This window comes from Lepidochelys olivacea, assembly GCF_965140295.1.
Source record: "Lepidochelys olivacea isolate rLepOli2 genome assembly, chromosome: 5".
Lineage (NCBI taxonomy): Eukaryota > Metazoa > Chordata > Testudines > Cheloniidae > Lepidochelys > Lepidochelys olivacea.
The window spans coordinates 132,731,147-132,749,329 of NC_140415.1; the positions used below are offsets into that span (position 1 = coordinate 132,731,147).

The 18,183-nt window shown below is 45.4% G+C and overlaps 1 protein-coding gene across 1 annotated transcript in view; it reads left to right on the forward strand.

The window, feature by feature from the left end:
- Positions 1–17,966, forward strand: part of LOC311521119 (uncharacterized protein) — a 61,706-nt gene extending 43,740 nt beyond the window's left edge. Inside the window, exons 3-6 of the mRNA XM_084629249.1 lie at positions 13,252–13,395; positions 14,903–15,036; positions 17,037–17,207; positions 17,598–17,966. Coding sequence (XP_084485375.1) covers positions 13,377–13,395; positions 14,903–15,036; positions 17,037–17,207; positions 17,598–17,723 — 450 coding nt within the window. The 5' untranslated portion in view covers positions 13,252–13,376 and the 3' untranslated portion in view covers positions 17,724–17,966. The remainder of the gene's footprint in view (positions 1–13,251; positions 13,396–14,902; positions 15,037–17,036; positions 17,208–17,597) is intronic.
- Positions 17,967–18,183: the final 217 nt, after the last annotated feature.

The window sequence follows — 18,183 nt, forward strand, 5'->3', positions numbered from 1 at the left end:
ACTTTGCATTTGGTACACCTCCCTGTAAGAGTTCAAACAGTCCAGAGATGAAGGCTCTGTCCTTGAATCCATACTTATAGCTTCTTCTCACAGAAAACAAGCTGACAGGGTCACTACCCACATGGGCTTTTCCTTTGATGACAGAGCGTGAGGAACGCATTGTGAGTCTTTGGCCTCCGATCATCACACACAATGATCGTTTGCTTTGAAATTAGCACTTTTCTGATAGCTCTTCATTTGCATTCCACAAGGCTTCTTTCTCCTTTGGCGAGTTATTTCATTACCGGGGTATTCACAATGTAAATGTTTGCTACTATGTTATAATAGGATACCGATAAGTGAAAACAATGCAAGTAACATCCCACTAGTTTTCATGAAGTGTAAATACCTAATACACTCTGATACATGTAACAATCACTTTGATCTGTACTAATACACAAGTGAATTGGCCTGGGGCTTCAGCATGAGTTGGCCACACAGATAATACTAAGGGCTTGTCTACACTGGCAACGTTAAAGCGCTGTGTAGTGGCGGCACAGGACTGGGGGAGAGCTCTCCCAGCGCTCTAAAGAAACCACATCCAGGAGGGGCGTAGCTCCCAACGCTGGGGCACTGTGTACATGGCACTTCACAGTGCTGGAACTTACTGCGCTCAGGGGGGTGTTTTCTTCCACACCCTTGAGCGAGAAAGTTGCAGTGCCGTAAAGGGCCAGTGTAGACAAGCCCTTCGTCTTGCCTCATTGTAGGGGACTGGACTAAGATGACCTCTCGAGGTCCCTTCTAGTCCTACATTTCTATGACTTTGAGGGATTTTGTAATATCTTCAAGTTGCTATGGTAATACATTGATGTAGATCTTAATGGGAACTGAGGGGATAGCCAGTGAGAAATGGGACACCCCTACATTAGTGGGGTGTGGAAGTACAGGTAAGAAAAAAGGGGTTGGAACACATGCATATGTATGAGCCTTAGTAGATGTAAGCATAACTCAGGATAAAAAGGTATTACCTGGCCTGTGTGCTGGGGGGCAGGACACAGGGACCCACGGGGAGACGCCAGGTGACAACCATGGGTGGCGATGGTGCTGAGGAAGAGAATGACTGATGCTCCAGGGTCCCCCAGCAGGAGATGTGAGTGATGCCTGTCCTAGGGCTGAATGCTTTGCATACTCTCTCTATCTGCTATTGTATTTCAGAGTTGGTGGGATTGTTTATCTGCTTAGTGGATGTGTGAAGATCTTCACAGCACGGTAGCTGCAAGAAAAGTGTCGGGAGCAAAACCAACCCCTGTACATGGCTTTTATTGATCTAACTGAAGCCTTTGACTCGGTGACTTGCTGTGCCCTCTGGACTGTACTCTCTAAGATTGGGTGTCCTGATGAATACATCAATTTAAGATTGGATGTCCTGAAGCGACTAAAATTGCTTCCTGATAACATGAAAGCGACTGTTCTGAGCAGCACTGGCTCCCAGAGTGAACCTTTCAAAGTATAAACAGGAGTCAAACGGGGCTGTATCATTGCTCCAGCCATGTTTGCGGTTTTTATTGCCGTCATTCTTTACCTAATTGCTGGTAAGTTTACGGCTGGGGTTGAAATCAATTTGCAGAATGGCCGGAAAGTTGTTCAGGTTTAGCAGGCTGAAAGCCAAGAGTAAGATCTCCACACCATCTCTGGTGGAACTCCAGTATGCTGATGATAACGCAATCTTTGCCCACTCTGAGAAAGATCTTCAAACTATCTTGAATGTGTTTGCCGATGCTTACTCATGTCTTGGTTTCACTCTTAATATCAAGAAGACTAAAGTGCTCTATCAGCCCTCTTCAAATGAAGTATTACATGCCCCATCTATCAAAATCAAGGGTGTGGCACTGGAGAATGTTGATCATTTCCTCTACCTTGGAAGTCATCTCTCATCCAAGGCAGATGTTGATGCAGAAATTTAACATCACCTGAGCTGTGCCAATCTAGCTTTTTCTCGTTTACGGCACAGAGTTTTTGAAGATCATGACATTCGAACAGACACCAAGCTTCTCATTTATCAAGCCGTTATGCTCCCAGCACTGTTGTATGGGTCCAAAACTTGGACAAAACTATAGACACCACTTGAAAGTCCTTGAGAGGCACCATCAATGCTGCCTTCGTAAGATTCTGAAGATCAAATGGGAAGACAGGCGCACCAGTATTAGTTTCTGGAAGAGGCAAAGACCACCAGTATCGAGGCAATGATCATCCATCAGCAATTCCGCTGGACTGGTCATGTTGTCCGGATGCCAGACCATCGCCTCTCAAAACAGGTCCTGTTCTCTCATCTGAAAGAAGGGTACCGTAACGTGGGTCGACAACAGAAGCGTTGTAAGGACTTGCTGAAGGACAACCTAAAAAAGTGTAATATTGACATTGACACTTGGGAGACGCTTGCCCAGGATTGTTTAAAATGGAGTGAAGTCCTATGTGATGGTCCTCTGCATTTTAAACTTGCTCGCTGACAAGCCGAAGAGGACAAGAGTTGCAGGAGGAAGGAGAGACTGTCTTCCAATCATGGTCAACACCCTCCTGCTGAGCCTGAAAACATCTGCCCTCATTGTAATAGAACTTATGGTTCAAGGATTGGCCTTATTAGCCACCTGAGGACCTCTAACTCCCATGGAAGACGATCATACTTGGTAACGAGTGATCACCCATCATCAGTGGATTTGTTAATAAAGGAACTTGAGAAAAATGGAAATTATTTCTCATACGCTTCTAGGGTCTCTCATTCTAATGAGATTGCTGATGATATTCCTGATGCTATAGCCTGCAGGACACTGAACCTTTGTTGACCACTACAGTCAAAGAGGCTAATCAGTTAATCAGTGTTAATAACCAATCACCAATCCATCAATAAGGCCACAGGGAGCATGTCTAGGTTGATCCTGTTCCCTTGAAACACTGGGTAACTGAGGCAAGAAACGCTACAGATCACCTCTTCCTGCTTACTACCTGATGATTAGAGGTTTGGACGCTAAGGGCTACATTTTCATATGTGATCCGGACCCACAAGAGAGCTCAGCTCTCATTTAAATCACCTAAATCAGAACCAGATTTTCCAGACAGCTCAGCAGTGCTGGGTGTGGAGCACTGGAGATGCACTGGTTCTTATTTAGGCAACTAAATGGGGACTGAGTTCTCTCGACAACCTAGCTGAAGTGGCCAGAATCAACCCTTCCCCCCTCTCCCTTCAGAAGCCAATGGGAGTCTTACCATAGACTTCTAGGGGGTTATGATCAGGTGTCAAGCTTTTTTGGTGCTCTGCCTTTTAAAGGCATCTGATCATCAGGTAGTGCTTACCCTATCCTTTGCCTGTCATGTCCCTCTGTCCATGTTACTCCATGAGAACCCACTCTGGACATGTGCAATGACAAGTCTCCTCTGAAGTACTGTAACTACCAAAGAAGTTCTGCCCCTCTATTAGTGCACTGAGTGGCCATCTGAAACTTCTCCATCTAGATGAAATACTTATATGGCCCATAGCAGGTGGGGGCCTCACCATCTGTTAATGTATTTATCCTCATAACACCCCTGTGTGGAAGGGAAGTGCAATCTCCCTTTTAGAGGTGGAGAAGCGAGGCACAGAAAGTCAGGGGCTCACCTGCATACTGTGTTAGTCTGTACTGGTGCAGTGTAAGCTTTAGTCAGCCCCTATGTGTCACATACTACCTGGCCCACGTGGACCCTGGCGACATGCACTAAAAGTTCCCTACTGTGTATTATTGTCGTACTGTGTGAAATGGGACTACATTAACATGCGCTAGTGAATGTGCACTAGGGAACTCCTAAGTAAAATCACGTCAGGCATGTCTGCATGGTGCGTTAGTCTGTGCCAGAGTAGACCAACCGTAGGTAATTTCAGTGGAAGTTAGGAGCCTGAATATGTTTGAGGATCTGAACCAAAGTGACTTGTGTAACTTCACACAGGAAGTCTGTGCCAAAACTGGGACTTGAACCCAGAGTCCCCAGCCCAGGCTAACCCCTTAACTACTGGGCCTTCCTTCCTCTCTGGGTGAAATCCTGCCCCCACTGCAGTCAATGGGAGCTTGTGTCATTTTCACTGGGGCCAGGGTTTCACCCACTGCCTGGAAACATCTTCAAGGTGATGCAGCCTGTTTTTGGCAGGGCGTGTGTGGACAGTGGGAAGAGGAGATGCTGAAGGTGGCTCCAAAGATTCAAGTGCAGCCTTCCCCCATCCACTGTTCTTACCAAGGACATAGCAGTGGGCCAGTCAGCTGCTCTGGGTGCCTCAACCAGGCACTGACTATATCACTCAGCTGCACCATTACCTGCAAAGTGAGCTGAATATTGCTCTCCGCGAGAAGGGTCCTAGTTTGTAGCCAAGTGGAGACAAGCCAGAATAACCCGGTTGTTTTCAGTTCACAGCTCTGCTAGTCAAGACTCTACCAATACTAAAGGAGATTTCTTTGCCTCTTGAATGGTCACAGCATAGGATTTTGAATGATCCTTGCACTGCTAGGAGGCATATGGAAGACCTCTGTCCCTCACATGCTATCCACCTTCCTTCTTACTTCATCTGGTACAAACCTGCTATACAGCAAAGACTGCAGAACCGTGATCAGGGTGACAGGGCCCCACTTATTCTGTGAATCGACAGGCACAAAATTCCACTTCCCATAGCATTGTGATCCAGTATCTAACTCTTTATTTTATCTTTATTTTAAGCCCTAATAGCCCTGCCTGAAACTAGAGCTCTGAGAGCTGGAAATTGACGCATTCATCTCAGTGGATTGATAAATCTGAAACCTAATTTCGGGGTAGGATTTTCTAAAACATTTTGGTCTGATTCTCATTTACACTGTGACCCCTTTGCACCACTCTGAAAGTGTAAATTGGGCAAATGAGAATCAAGCCTTTAGAGATGGCTTAACCCTGCTTTCATTGAGTCCTATGATTGCTATTAACTTCTTTGGGAGCAGGCCAAAGTCACACCATCATGCGGGCTAATGTCCCCAATTTCCCCCTGCCAAATCCTCCATTGGGTCTCTGATGGTTTCTAATGACACCATTTGGTGTGATCAGTGGAAAAATTAACAACAGAAAATGTGGTAACAGAGTAAGTTGGCTTTAGTTATCAGAATAACATGCTGATTGCTTTACTCCTCTTCCTTGAAGGTGCCACATATTCTCCAGCCTGCTGCACAGTCGAGGGGGTCTTGGCCAACATTTAGGTCTTATTTGCTGCAGTATACGCAGGGCCGTGCCTGGAGCCCCTGAGCTAGAGCAATCCCAGCTGTGCTCATGGAAGTTGATCACAGCACTGAAAGTGCAACAGGGGTGGTAGGGACAATGCCCTGCCCTGCAGACGTACCTCCATGCTGTCCTGGTGGGCCCACCTTGGGGGTAGTTCAGTCCTTGTGCCCATTCTGCTCTTGGCATCTCCGCCTTCCACTAAGAAGCCAAACAGCCGGAGCTCTTGTAATGCAGACCTTTGTCTCTAAGGAGGCTGTGGACAGAGCCTTAGACTGGGGCTCAGGAGCCCTGGGTTCTATTCCCACTCTGCCACTGGCCCGTTGGGTGACTCTGAGCACATCACTTTGCCTCTCTGCGCCTCAGTTTCACCATCTGTACAACAGCAGTAATGATACTGTCCTTGTTGGTAAGGCACTTTGCGATCTGATGAAAAGGATTGTCTAGGTATTATTAAGCATTAGATTGAAATCGCCAATATTTTACATAAACTACTGAATAATCCATGGGACGGTGATGACTTTTCAGTCACTACCAATTATGGGCTGGATGTGAAGCTGTGACTCAGATGGGAAAGGCTCTGTATTCTGTTACCCTTAAGTGATCCAGTCTCCACTTATCTGAGACTCTTTGAAGTAACTGGTTGTCACCCAGCCTTTCTAGCCTCAGGTTAGGTGGGGGTTGTGTATATTTAATAATTTATGCTTGACTCTAGAATGTTATATCAAGTCTTCCTGTTAGACAAGATTGATCTGCAAAGTGTTGTCTATATTCTTTTCTTCCCTCTAATGCAGATTTATCCTTTACCTTCAGCTGCAGGAACTTGAGAATTTACCTTAAATTGTTCTTGTATTTGTCCCCAACCTTGTAATTGCCACCTCCTTTCTTATGCATTTGGAATTTACTTTGTGATCCTGCAATTTTTGAGGTTTTAATTGAAAGGCAAAAAATCCACAGCTATCCTGTTCCTTTCTAGATATGCTTGCTGAAAAGGGAAGAGGACTACAGAAAGCATGACTCACGAAAGCTTATGCTCTAATAAATTGGTTCGTCTCTAAGGTGCCACAAGTACTCCTTTTCTTTTTGCGAATACAGACTAACACGGCTGTTACTCTGAAACCTGTCATTAGCAAAGGTTCCCTGAACAGAATGCTTTTAAAGATTTACCATGTCGCCTCAACAGCTGGTTAAGCGTGTGTAATGTTGTGCAGTGAAAATGAAATTAGTGCCCAATATGGCCAAATTGCAAAACAATGACCGTGCCTTTTCCTGTTCCTTGTCTTGTGGACTGACACTAGTGAGGAGTAAGTGGGAGATGAAATGGCGTATACCTCTCCAAGGCATAGAAAGAATGCAGGTAGGTCGATGCATTCATGGCTGCATGTTTTGCTCAGTACACAGGCGCACTCAGTTGAGCTCTCCTGCTGTTAGAAAAGACAAAAAAGCTTTGAGAGGAGATCATTAAAGCCAGCCCCCCCACCCCCGCCCCAAGTAAGTTTGGTAATGGGAAGAATGCTGCTGTCCCCCTCTGCTACAGCACACTGGCCCACACTCTCATGGGTCGGTAGGTGCCACTCTTCACAGAAAACAGAGGTGACCAGAAATGTCACAAAGAGATGGATCTTTCCACGGCAATATTCTAAAAGAGCTATTATTCCGTGACTTAGCTCAAGCTGGTTGTATTATGAAAAGGGAAATATGCTCATTGTAATGGTCCCAGCAGGCATGGCTGGCCTTTTCAAAGGAGCCGCAGAAGTTCAGTGGAAGTTGCTCATCTCTAGACCTTAGGCTGCTCTGCTTACAGCTGAGTTTAAGGAAACATGGGAGAGAAGTAGCAAAAGGGAGTGAAACGAGCATCCTTGCTGGGCGGGTTGCTCGTTCTGCTGGCACTCCCGCTGACTCAGCAGACACGACGCTGATGTCTAATTGGCGTTTTGGAGGGAGCCTCCCAGCCTGCATCGATAGACTTGGGTTAGCAGGACCCACGCTGGTGCTCTAAAAACAGCCATGCTGGTGACACTTTGATTCTGTGGCTCCAGCTCTTAAGCCCACCCACCTCCCTCGGCTTCAGAGCCCAAGCTTCAGCCCAAGCCACAGCTTCGAAGCACTGTTTACACGGCTATTCGTAGAACGCTAGTGTGAGCCCTGCTAGCCTGCTCCAGAAAGCTGTGTGGACCGACCCTTAGGGCCCTGACGCAGGCTGGAGCAGCAGCAGCCAACTTTACACACGTGAGTAGTTCCATTGCTTTCAGTTACTTTCTGTGCTTAGCGTTAGGCAGGGAGTTAAGGGACAGATTTTCAAAGGTATTTAGGTGCCTAAAGATGCAGATAGGCACCAACTAGGATTTTCAAAAGTGCCTAAGCAGCTTAGGTGCCTAATTTGTGGAAGGTCTATTGCTTGGGTGCTTTTGAAAATCCCATTAGGCATCTGTCTTCATCTTCTGGGCCTAAATACCTTTGAAAACCTGGCCCTAAAGTGCTTTGCTGGATTGGTGCCAGCATGCTCAGAACCTTTAAGCGTTGAGACCCCTACGGAGGATTATATTTTTTTCCCCTAAAGATAGGACAAAAAATCCTAGAAAAGTATATCCACTTTAGCAGATCAATACTTTTGCTCCCATCTAAGTGTTCTAAAGCAAAATCCAGTAAGTGACAAGGGCTTTGGCCACATCTGGCTGTTCAAACTGCTGATTTTTTAAAATCTCGTTTAACACACAAGTCCCTAGTCTTTCATTTTAAAAATCAATAAATTAGGCTTATTACGCTCCAATTTCCTGGCTGCATGCAAACAGTGCAATTACGCTAAACAAACAGGGTGGAGCATCTGTGATTTCATCGAACACCTCATAAAAATGATAATGATGTACAGCTAAAGATTTACTGATTTCCCAAATGTCTGATTATTTTTAAGAGTGCTAATAATTGCAAATGCAAGAAGTGCTCAGGACTTTTGGATTGATTCCATGCCTAGAAGGTGTATTCGGTTTGTGGAAGTGATAGTGTTTTAAATGCTTAGTCTCTTTTGTAATTATACCATTACCTAACAGCTAGCTATTCCTATCTTTCTTTAGAAACCAGTTTACCTTACTTAAGACCCTGCCATAGTGAACCATCCTTGCTAATTGCCTCATTTGGTAGAAATCTTAGACTCTTTTAACAAGCTCTTTTTCCAGTCATGTCTTCTAAATCTGGTCCCCTGTATACAGAATTTTCAGAGGGACCTAAGGGGCCTTTGACATGGTGAGTGGCCTAGTGGATGGAGCGAAGCTGTAGACATGATGTATCTTGATTTTTAGTAAGGCTTTTGACACAGTTTCACATGACTGTCTCATAATGGATCACAAACTAAATGAGAGTCAACAGTGTAACTCTGTTGCAAAAAAACCAAACATCATTCTGGGATGTATTAGCAGGAGTGTTGTAGGCAAGACGCGAGAAGTAATTGTTCCACTCTACTCCGCACTGATAAGGCCTCAACAGGAAAATTGTGTCCACTTCTGGGCACCACACATTGGGAAAGATGTGGACACATAGGAGAAAGTCCAGAGCAGAAAAACAAAAATGGTTAAAGGTCCAGAAAATGTGACTTATGAGGATAGATTGGAAAAATTGGGTTTGTTTCTTCTGAAGAAGAGAAGACTGAGGTTGAACAAGATAACAGTTTTCAAGTATGTAAAAGGTTGTTGTAAAGAGGGGGGTGGTAAATTGTTCTCCTTATCTGCTGAGGATGGGTCAAGAAGTAATAAGCTTAAATTGCAGCAAGGGAGATTTAGATTAGACATTCTGAAAAAAACTTCCTAATTGTGAGTATAGTTAAGCATTGAAACAAACTACCTAGGGAGGTTGTGGAATCTCCGTCATTGGAGGTTTCTAAGAATAAGCTAGGCAAATAGCCATCAGAGATGGTCTAGCTAATACTTAGTTCTGTCACACCACAAGGGACTGGACTGGATGACCTCTCAAGGTCCCTTCCAGACCTACATGTCTATGATTCTAAGTGGCCTGAGTCATGCTTTTAGCCCTCTGAACTGCCATGTGAATTAGTTAAGGAGGGTGAGTTTATAAAATAGAATTGATCCGAGTTCCTTAAACATTTATTCCAGCTGTTGGATATTTCTGCAGAAGGGTTCCAGATGCTTCACTATAGGCATATTTGGAGAGCTCAGCTGAGTCTTTGTGCACTTTGTCCAAAACCGATGCGTTTAAAATAATGAAGGAAAGGTTTGCCAGTCAAACTGCTTGGGCCCAGCAGTAGCTAAGTTTTTATTTGCAAGGGCGTTAGACGCACTATTAGGCAGAAGCCAACTCTCTCCCCAGATCGAACCCCGCAGCAGCAAGTCACTTTACTACAGAGCCCGCTTGGCTCGGGTCGGCGTATCGCTCTGCCTCTAGAACTGTCTGACTGACCTCTAGCCGCCTGCCAGCTTTAATCTCCCCCTTACTAATCACCTCCAGCTGTGTCTGTCACAGCAGCAGGGTGTGAGGGGTTTCACGGGAAAATTCTTTAAAGACTATGGGCTCCAAGACATCAGAGCTGCCCCGTGCTAGCCGAAGCGTGAGGGAAGGAGCTTTTTCACTGCGAATGGTTCAAAGCAGCTAACGTGAAGGAAAGGTCCGGAAAACAGAGCTGCCAAAAGTCCCAGGGGCACATGGCTCAACTGTAAATAGAGCGTCAGAGGAAACCCCTGCTCAGCTATTTCTCAGGTGAAACCCACTCTCCTTCCTGCCCAACGTCCAATAGCGCAGCTAAGGGCCGTGTCCATGAACTCCAGCAAGGGTATAAAGAGAAAACATAAGATGCTGATCAAATACATAGGGCTAGAGAGCATGGTTTCATTTTTCAGAAAGTGGCTAGTGATTTTGGCTAGTGCTCTGTGTTTGCATGCTAAATATGAGACACATTAAAGGGGTCCAATTTTCAGAGGGGGTGGCTATTAAGTCAGGCACCTTTAAATTCTCTTCAAGTTGGAGACCCCAAAATCGAGGCACCTAAAATCGCTAACCATTTTTTAAATTCTTGAGCTGTGATTTCCAGTTTGGAGATTGAGTTTTATGTTGGCAGTGCAACAGGGCTGGGAAATCTGGAATCGACCTCAAAGACTGGAGCAATGTGTCATCATTAGAAATTTGTCAGACCACTCGTTTCTGATGAACAAAGGATGGATGCACCTTGAGGCACAATGCCAGGTATTCAGATAAGCACTGCCAGACCTTGCTTACGACTCCTCCCAAGTGGCTTCAGACTCCGCTCCAGATTCTAATTCTAATGGAGAGGAGAATCCCCAGCCTGGCTGGAATTCTGTCTCGTTGGAATTCAGCAGCTAGGTTTTGAGTTCTAAATACAGGAGATCCTCGTGTTCGCACTATTAGTAGAAATGGAAGAATTGTCAGAAGACCTAATAGATGTATTGATATGTTTATGTGAGGTAAATAAAACCAAAGGGAGGATTGTGGCGTACTGCCATCTTGTGGACACGGCAAGCACCTATTTGGAAGTGTAGAGGCAGGAGGATGTAGACTAGAGAGAGAGATGAAGATGTACAGGGTGAGAGCCTCACACTGCACTCTGGCCCCTTTATTCCACATAGACGAGCCAGGGCAGAATCAAAGGACCTGAAAAACTCTACATCCAGCCAAGCGCAGTGGTGCAGAAGCCAGGTTTAAAGCTGCCGCCCAGGGATTCTATCAGAAGTCCTAGCACAGGGACATGCTAGGCCAGCCTGGGAGGGGAGCATTGGGGGGTAGAACTACAGCACACAGCACTGCTGACATTCTGGGCAGCACCATCGCCCTGGGAGGTTGCTATAATGTAGACAGGCCCTCAGAGCTGTCTAAGTTATGCCTTGGGCCTCTGCAGTCCAGGATCTGGCAGGTGCTTAAAAAGCCACCATTAGCTCCCATCCATCTGGGCTACAATCTTTCAGATCCTGCAGACCAGACCCTCAGCTGGTACATATCACTATAACTCCATTCACTTAAATGGAACCACGTAGACTTGCACTAGCTGAGGGTCTGGCCGGAGTCCAGTTTCAAGCTGTAATGCCGTCGGTCTTTGAGAGCTGCGGGAAGTGAAATGGCTAATGGAAATACTCAGTTGTGGCATAGCCAGTGTGTTCTCCAGGAGATGACAATGAAGGTCTGTTCGTTCGAGCCGCCTTCGTTGTGTCTGTTAGCGGCTTCGGTGTCTGATACCAGACTGGTGACATTACACATCTGTTACGCTGCTGATGTGATAGTTACATAAAGGCATGTTGCTGAAACCCGAGTCTCCTTGAGAATACAGCAAAGTCCACTCAGACCTAGTATTATTATTTATATTGCTGTGGTGCCTGTGAGCCCCACTCAGGGAATAGCATCCCATTGTGCTAAGCTCTGTACAAGCAGGGAACAAAGGAGTTTACAATCTAAGTACAATATTTCCTCTGTATTCCTGAGCTGTTTATAGAGGCATTTTACATGCACAGCTATTCCACAGATCATAATGGTATTGTAAGATGTATCTCCAACGCAGAGTCAGTGTAAAAAAATGGTTTAATCCAATGTAAGTAAGACAGATGTAACTTCAGTGACTCCGCCTCTGGGGGGAAAAAGCTGGGCTATGAGGTCAGTTTAGTAATGGAGCCAAATTCAGTCTCTCATGCAAATCATTTGCCTGCAGGTGTTATAATTAATAAGCCTGGTATTTGATTTTGAGAAGGGAATTATGAGTGAGACAGTAACATTAGTGCCCTGCAGTGGTCCCTGTGTATTAGGCCAGTTTATATTCACTGTGAGGCAGTTCTGTGCTGTCCTCTATAGGTATTACACTAGCAGCCGGAGGACCCGCAGAGATATGTGTGTGTCTGTACCTACCTGGGGAAAGGCCCTGCCTTGAAGTGTTTACAGTCTAAATGGACAGGACAAAGGGGAGGGGGGAAGGAAATGATTTGCCTGAGCTCACACAGTAGGGCCAGGAATAGAGCCCAAGTCTCCTGAGTTGCAATCCAGGGCTCTATCCCCTGGACCGTACGGCCTCTTGTGTTCCCTTTTTCAAATCAGAATATCAGGCTTAGAAAGTTATAACACCTGAAGACGAAGGGTTTGCCCGAGAGACTGCATTTGGCTCTGTTATTAAACTGGGGGGAGGGATAGCTCAGTAGTTTGAGCATTGGCCTGCTAAACCCAGGGTTGTGAGTTCAATCCTTGAGGGAGCCATTTAGGGATCTGGGGCAAAAATTGGGGATTGGCCCTGCTTTGAGCAGGGGGTTGGACTAGATGACCTCCTGAGGTCCCTTCCAACCCTGATATTCTATGATCTTGTAGATCAGCTTTTCCCCCAGAGATTTTGAGTCATTCACCAAATACATTATTCACCACAGATAGTTTGCTTGTCCTGAGAGCTGGGTAAATGCAAACATGCATTTATATAACAGAAGTTCGTGGACCATCTTAGCCCCAGCATTCACTACTCAGAATGCTATTATAGGGCTCTCCTCATTTGATCCCTTATTAAAATGCAGCCACCTCTGGAAGGGTTTTTTATCAGCCGTTATAACAGTACCATCAACACTAATGGTTTTAGGACAGGAAGAAAACACCATGTCCAGGGGAAGCACAAGGTAATTGAGAAAAGCAAAATGCAGTGACTCAAGATATTTAGCCAGGATTCCGGGGCTAACGTCCCTTGCTTTTGGGAAGAGTGTCATGAGTTATGAATGGCCAGAAGCATGCTGTGTCTTTAGCTTGGCTGCTCACAGGAGAGCCGGGTACACTGGAACAGAGAGGGCACTCTGAGACAATCTGGGGACATCAGAAGTATTTCTCAGAAATTAGAGAAACATTGATACTGGCTGCTTTCCTGTGTCTCCTGATCAAACCATTTGGCAAGAATTAGCCTCAACCCATCCCATGGCAGTTACAGAGGCAGAATCAATGAGACAAACCAACTTTACATAGCACCATGTCAAGAACTTGTTAATAGTTTAAGCCAATCAGAATGTAACAGACAGCTTTATTCTGATCCTTCTTATGCAGGATTATTTCAGACCATAACTTCTGGCACCATCGGCAAGGACCAGCTGCTGACTCTGCTGCAGAACCTGTACCCCAGAGAAGACCCAAAGACCATTCATGAACTTGCCACTCTTTACCTCAGTGAAATGGATAAAAGCAATCAAGGTAATTTGGCAGCTGCTGAGTTAATGATTTGCCATGTTTGGGAGGGAATACATCATGATTATGAAGAGTTATTGGCTTGATAGCAGCTGCAGGAGCTACCTGCTTTCAGAGAATGAGAGAGATGGGACAGCCTGAGAAACTGGAAGAAAACATCTGTTGTTCCCTCAGGGATATAGCACAGTGCTATCTTGTGGACCCTGCCGGTATCTAGGCCTGAGAGAAACTGAGACAGATGGAATTTAGGGGTTCCCTGGATAAGACAGAGGCCTAGTTCCAGCCATGTTGCTGATGTAATTGTTAGCTCAAGACATTTTACTGACAGCTGAAGCTCCCTCCTCCCCTGTGCATATTACAAGAAACCCATAATTACAGCCTGTCAATTCCACCAGCCGGTGCCAGTCACCACACTGACTCCCTCTGGTTCCTATTACTGACATTACCTTCTCCCCTGCAGGAGGACTTTCTGAAAGTACCATCACGGTTCAGAGGGGAGCAAGAGTAGAAGGCAGCAGAGGAGAGATGCCTGATTCCCCATTGCTCTGAAGCTTGTGTGTTCACTTATCTCTGTGAGAACGTGCATGATACAAGAAATACTGTTCTGATTGGGAAGCATTTTACCCCCTGGCTACCTTCACACTGGGCAGGTGTAAGTGACTGCCCACGGCGCACAGCAGCAGGGAGTCAGGATCTCGCACGCTAATAGATGGAGAGTCAAGGACGTGTGAGTTGGACTCTGATAATGAGCTTTCGGGGCCAAATTCATCATTGTCCTTTGAAAGCGAGAGAATGAGAATGCTGTATTGGGGTCACAGTTACATTTATGATGTAAAGTAGGTACAACCTTAACTATGGCTGCAAGTGTATGATTCCTTAATAGTAGCAAAGCAGTGCCAAAACTTACTGATCTTTTTTTTTCTTACAGTGTGATACTGTCATGTTTGAAACTGGAAAGATTGTCATGTGAACAAAAAGAAAAGGAGGACTTGTGGCACCTTAGAGACTAACCCATTTATTTGAGCATGAGCTTTTGTGAGCTACAGCTCACTTCATCGGATGCATACCGTGGATACACACTCTGTGTGTATATAAAGTCTGCTGCAGTTTCCACAGTATGCATCCGATGAAGTGAGCTGTAGCTCACGAAAGCTCATGCTCAAATAAATGGGTTAGTTTCTAAGGTGCCACAAGTCCTCCTGTTCTTTTTGCAAATACAGACTAACACGGCTGTTACTCTGAAACCTGTCATGTGAACAGTTTTTGATGATATAGTCCTATCGCTTAAGATACTTCCCAGGGAATGAAGGGGGAAAATGAAATCCAAATACTGTACAGTGCAGTGTAATTCCAAGTTTGACTTAGCAAACAATTGGGACCACTGCTAGTGAATAATGGCTTTCGGATTGCATGGTTTATCTCTGAAATTTGCATACCTCCAGTTGGCGGCATACAACCTTGAAGAACAAAAACCGTATATCTGTGTTCTTAGATTGTATTAATATCTGATTAGGTTATATTGATGAAGATCAGTTTGTTGCTTGGATGCGGACCCTTCCACAACATATGCTGACATCAGCGATGCATTTTCCAATAATACCATCAAACATCGCTCTTCTTAAGGACTCACAGCCATCTTTTCCTCCTGTACGTAAATTTTCAATTTTTCAACACCCATGTGATAGGTTAGAGAAGGCAGCAAACAAGTTCCACTCTACCTGGCACTGGTGAGGCCTCAGCTAAAGAGTTGTGTAAAGTTTTGGGTACAACACTTTAAGAAAGATATGGACAAGTAGGAGAAAATCAAGAGAAGAGCAACAAAAATGAGAGGTTTAAAAACTATAGCCTCTGAGGAAAGGTTGAAAGACCTGGGCATGTTTCAACTAGAGACGGGAAGGCTGAATGGAGACATAACAATCTTCAAATATGTTAAGAGCTGTCAGGAAGAGGACAGTGATCAATTATTCTCCATGTCCACTGAAGGTAGGACAAGAAGTAACAGCTTAGTCTGCAGCAAGGGAGATTTAAGTTAGCTATTGGGAACAATTTTCTAACTATGAAGATAGTTTAGCTCTGGAATAGGCTTCCAAGGGAGGTTGTGGAATCCCCCTCACTGGACGTTTTTAAGAAGAGATTGGCCCAACACTTGGCTGGGATGCTCTAGGTTCACTTGGTCCTGCCTCAGGATGGGAGGATGAGCTCAATGACCTCTCGAGATCCCTTTTCCATCCCTACATTTCTGTGATCTCTAAATTCAAGATTTTTAATGCAAAAAGTTTCATTTTAAATAAAACTTTAACCCTTTGGCTCTGGGGGGGAATCCCAACAGTAGCAGGCCAAGATTTTTAAAAGTGACTAGTGATTTCAGGCACCCGGGCTGAGGCACCATAAAGGAGCCAGACTCAGAGGGCTTGACACTTTCTGAAAAATCTGGGCCAGTTCAGATGTCGCAGGATGTGCACTCAGAGATGGATGCCCCTGAATCACTAGTCATGGTTGAAAACCTTGGTGTCAGTTCATAACTGATGTGGGTTTTCACTAAGGGAATTACTGTGGAACTATAAACGTCCATATAACACCCCACAAGAGGTGGCCTCTTGCGATTCACTACTGAAGTAGCCTCTCTTTCATCAGAGACAGCAGCCCTTGCAGGGGTAGGCCCTGAACCCCAGTAGCATTATGAGAGCATTAATCTCCATCTCTAATTTACAGAGCGTTTTCTGGGGTTGGGGTTTCCTGAGAAAAATCAAACCTACAAGGAGCTGACGGGAGTTAAGTCCCCAGCTTCATTGATTCCCTTGGAAAATCCCACCTTTAATCCTCAGTAGATCTACCATGCTGTTTGTCACTCTGTGAAATTAAAGAACGAGGGAAGCATGCTTATCTTGCTGTGAGCCAAGAGGACCTACAACTGACTCTGTGGCATACTCCCCTCTTCCCCCACCGTCACAGAGGCTTCTGGGAGGGAAGCCAGGCTACAGTGCCAGAGAATTTCTGCCAAATTCCTCTGCCCTACCAAATCCATGGGGCAAACCCAAGCAAATTACAGAGACAGGAAACAGTAACTCGCATGTGCCCCCTCTCCACATGAGCCTGGCCCTGTCAGAGGGCTTACAAGGGCATTAGTAATAGGGAAATCGTCTGCCTCCTGCAGAAGCAGTGCTAAGAACTAGCTGTGGCTGCCCAGGGAGCAGCCGGGAGTTGATTGGAAAGAGGGTCTGTTACAAGATCCCCTTACCCTGCTTGGTGCTCCATGCCCATTCTCCTGGTTCTGGACACTTCCATCTCCTGCTCTTCCATAGGCCAATTTCAGGGTCTCCAAATGATTTAGCCCTCCAGCCAAATCATGAACTCAGTGCTGGGGTACATTATAGAACCTCTTTAGAAGCCAAGGTGAGTCTCAAAAGAATTACATGTGGAATTATAATAGCTCACATTGCTGAACCTTTGCCAGTGCTCCCAGCAGGGATGGTGCACATCGGACTAGGAACCTGATCCATAGTCCATTGAAGTCCATCAGGAAAGAACCCCATTGACGTCAGTGGGTTTGGATGAGGCCCTAAGTGCATTGTAAGGGGTCTGCTAGCTTTATGACAACCCCTTTCAGTTAGCGAGAAGGTGCAACCTCTTTCCCACTGTTTTCGAAGGCAGCTGTCGATTTCAAGGACCGATCAGGGTTGGATGACAAGCAGCTCCTGAGGGTTGCAGTGGAGATGTCCCTTAAGCACAGAGACTGGAAGCTCTTAGCAAACAACCTGGGCCTTTTGGACAAGGACTGCTCCTGTCTGGAGCGCCAGCATTTGGATGTGAAGAGCCAGGTAAAAACCAAACACCAATGGAAAAAGTGAGCACTTAATTTGGATCATTTCTGTTTTAAATTGTAATCTCTTTGGGGCAGGAATGAAGTCCTCCTGAAAAGTGTGTGTAGAGTGCCCAGCATAATGAAGCCCTGACCCCAACTGAGTATTGTTTCTACTGTAACTAATACTATGATTACTAATACCTTCTGAAATAGCCTGCCCTGTGTGTAGAATCAGCACTGATTAGTTGGGGATGCTGGAGACTGTTGTAATGAAATGAATGGCAGTATCTGTTTGATCCGTTCAGGAGTTATTGTATGCGGACTTCTGTGAGAAACACATAACCGTGCTGTGACTATTTGACAGGGTCAAACAATAACCCTTGCCTCTCCTTTTATTTATCTGCAGATCCTGGCAACGTTGCAGATTTGGCTGAAGACCTGTCGGGAAGCCCCGCTTCCTCTCCTGCAAGCAGCGCTGAGACACAGCGGCAACACAGACATTTGCAATGAAGTGTTTTCCTTGAACTTCTGAAGCTCCCGTGTGGGCAGTGTGCAAATTAGAGAGAAATGCACACACTGCACTTCAAAGAGCGGCGGGAACTCACGGCCATTCTCCTTGGGAGAGCAAACATTGATGCCCGTTAATTTTAATGGGAAAGGGCATCCAAATCTCTTAGCAATGGCTTTGAAAAGTGAGCTGTAATTTTTATATTAAATATGAATTTGCTATCTAATGGACCAAGGCAGTGCCGGGCATTCTCTCCCATTCAGATACTGAGAGCCAGGTCATACCATCTGTCTATCATATCAGTAAAACCATAATCTAGCCCCATAGCTGGAAGTCCTAAATTGTTTTGATTTTCTTTGCAGTAGTTTTACTTTACAACCTGTTGGGGGTTTGTGTGTGTGTGGGGGGGGGGGGGAGGGAAGCATGTTCCCTTCAATATCTTCATGGCTTGATTTGTGAAAGGCCCATTGCTATGGGTATCTGG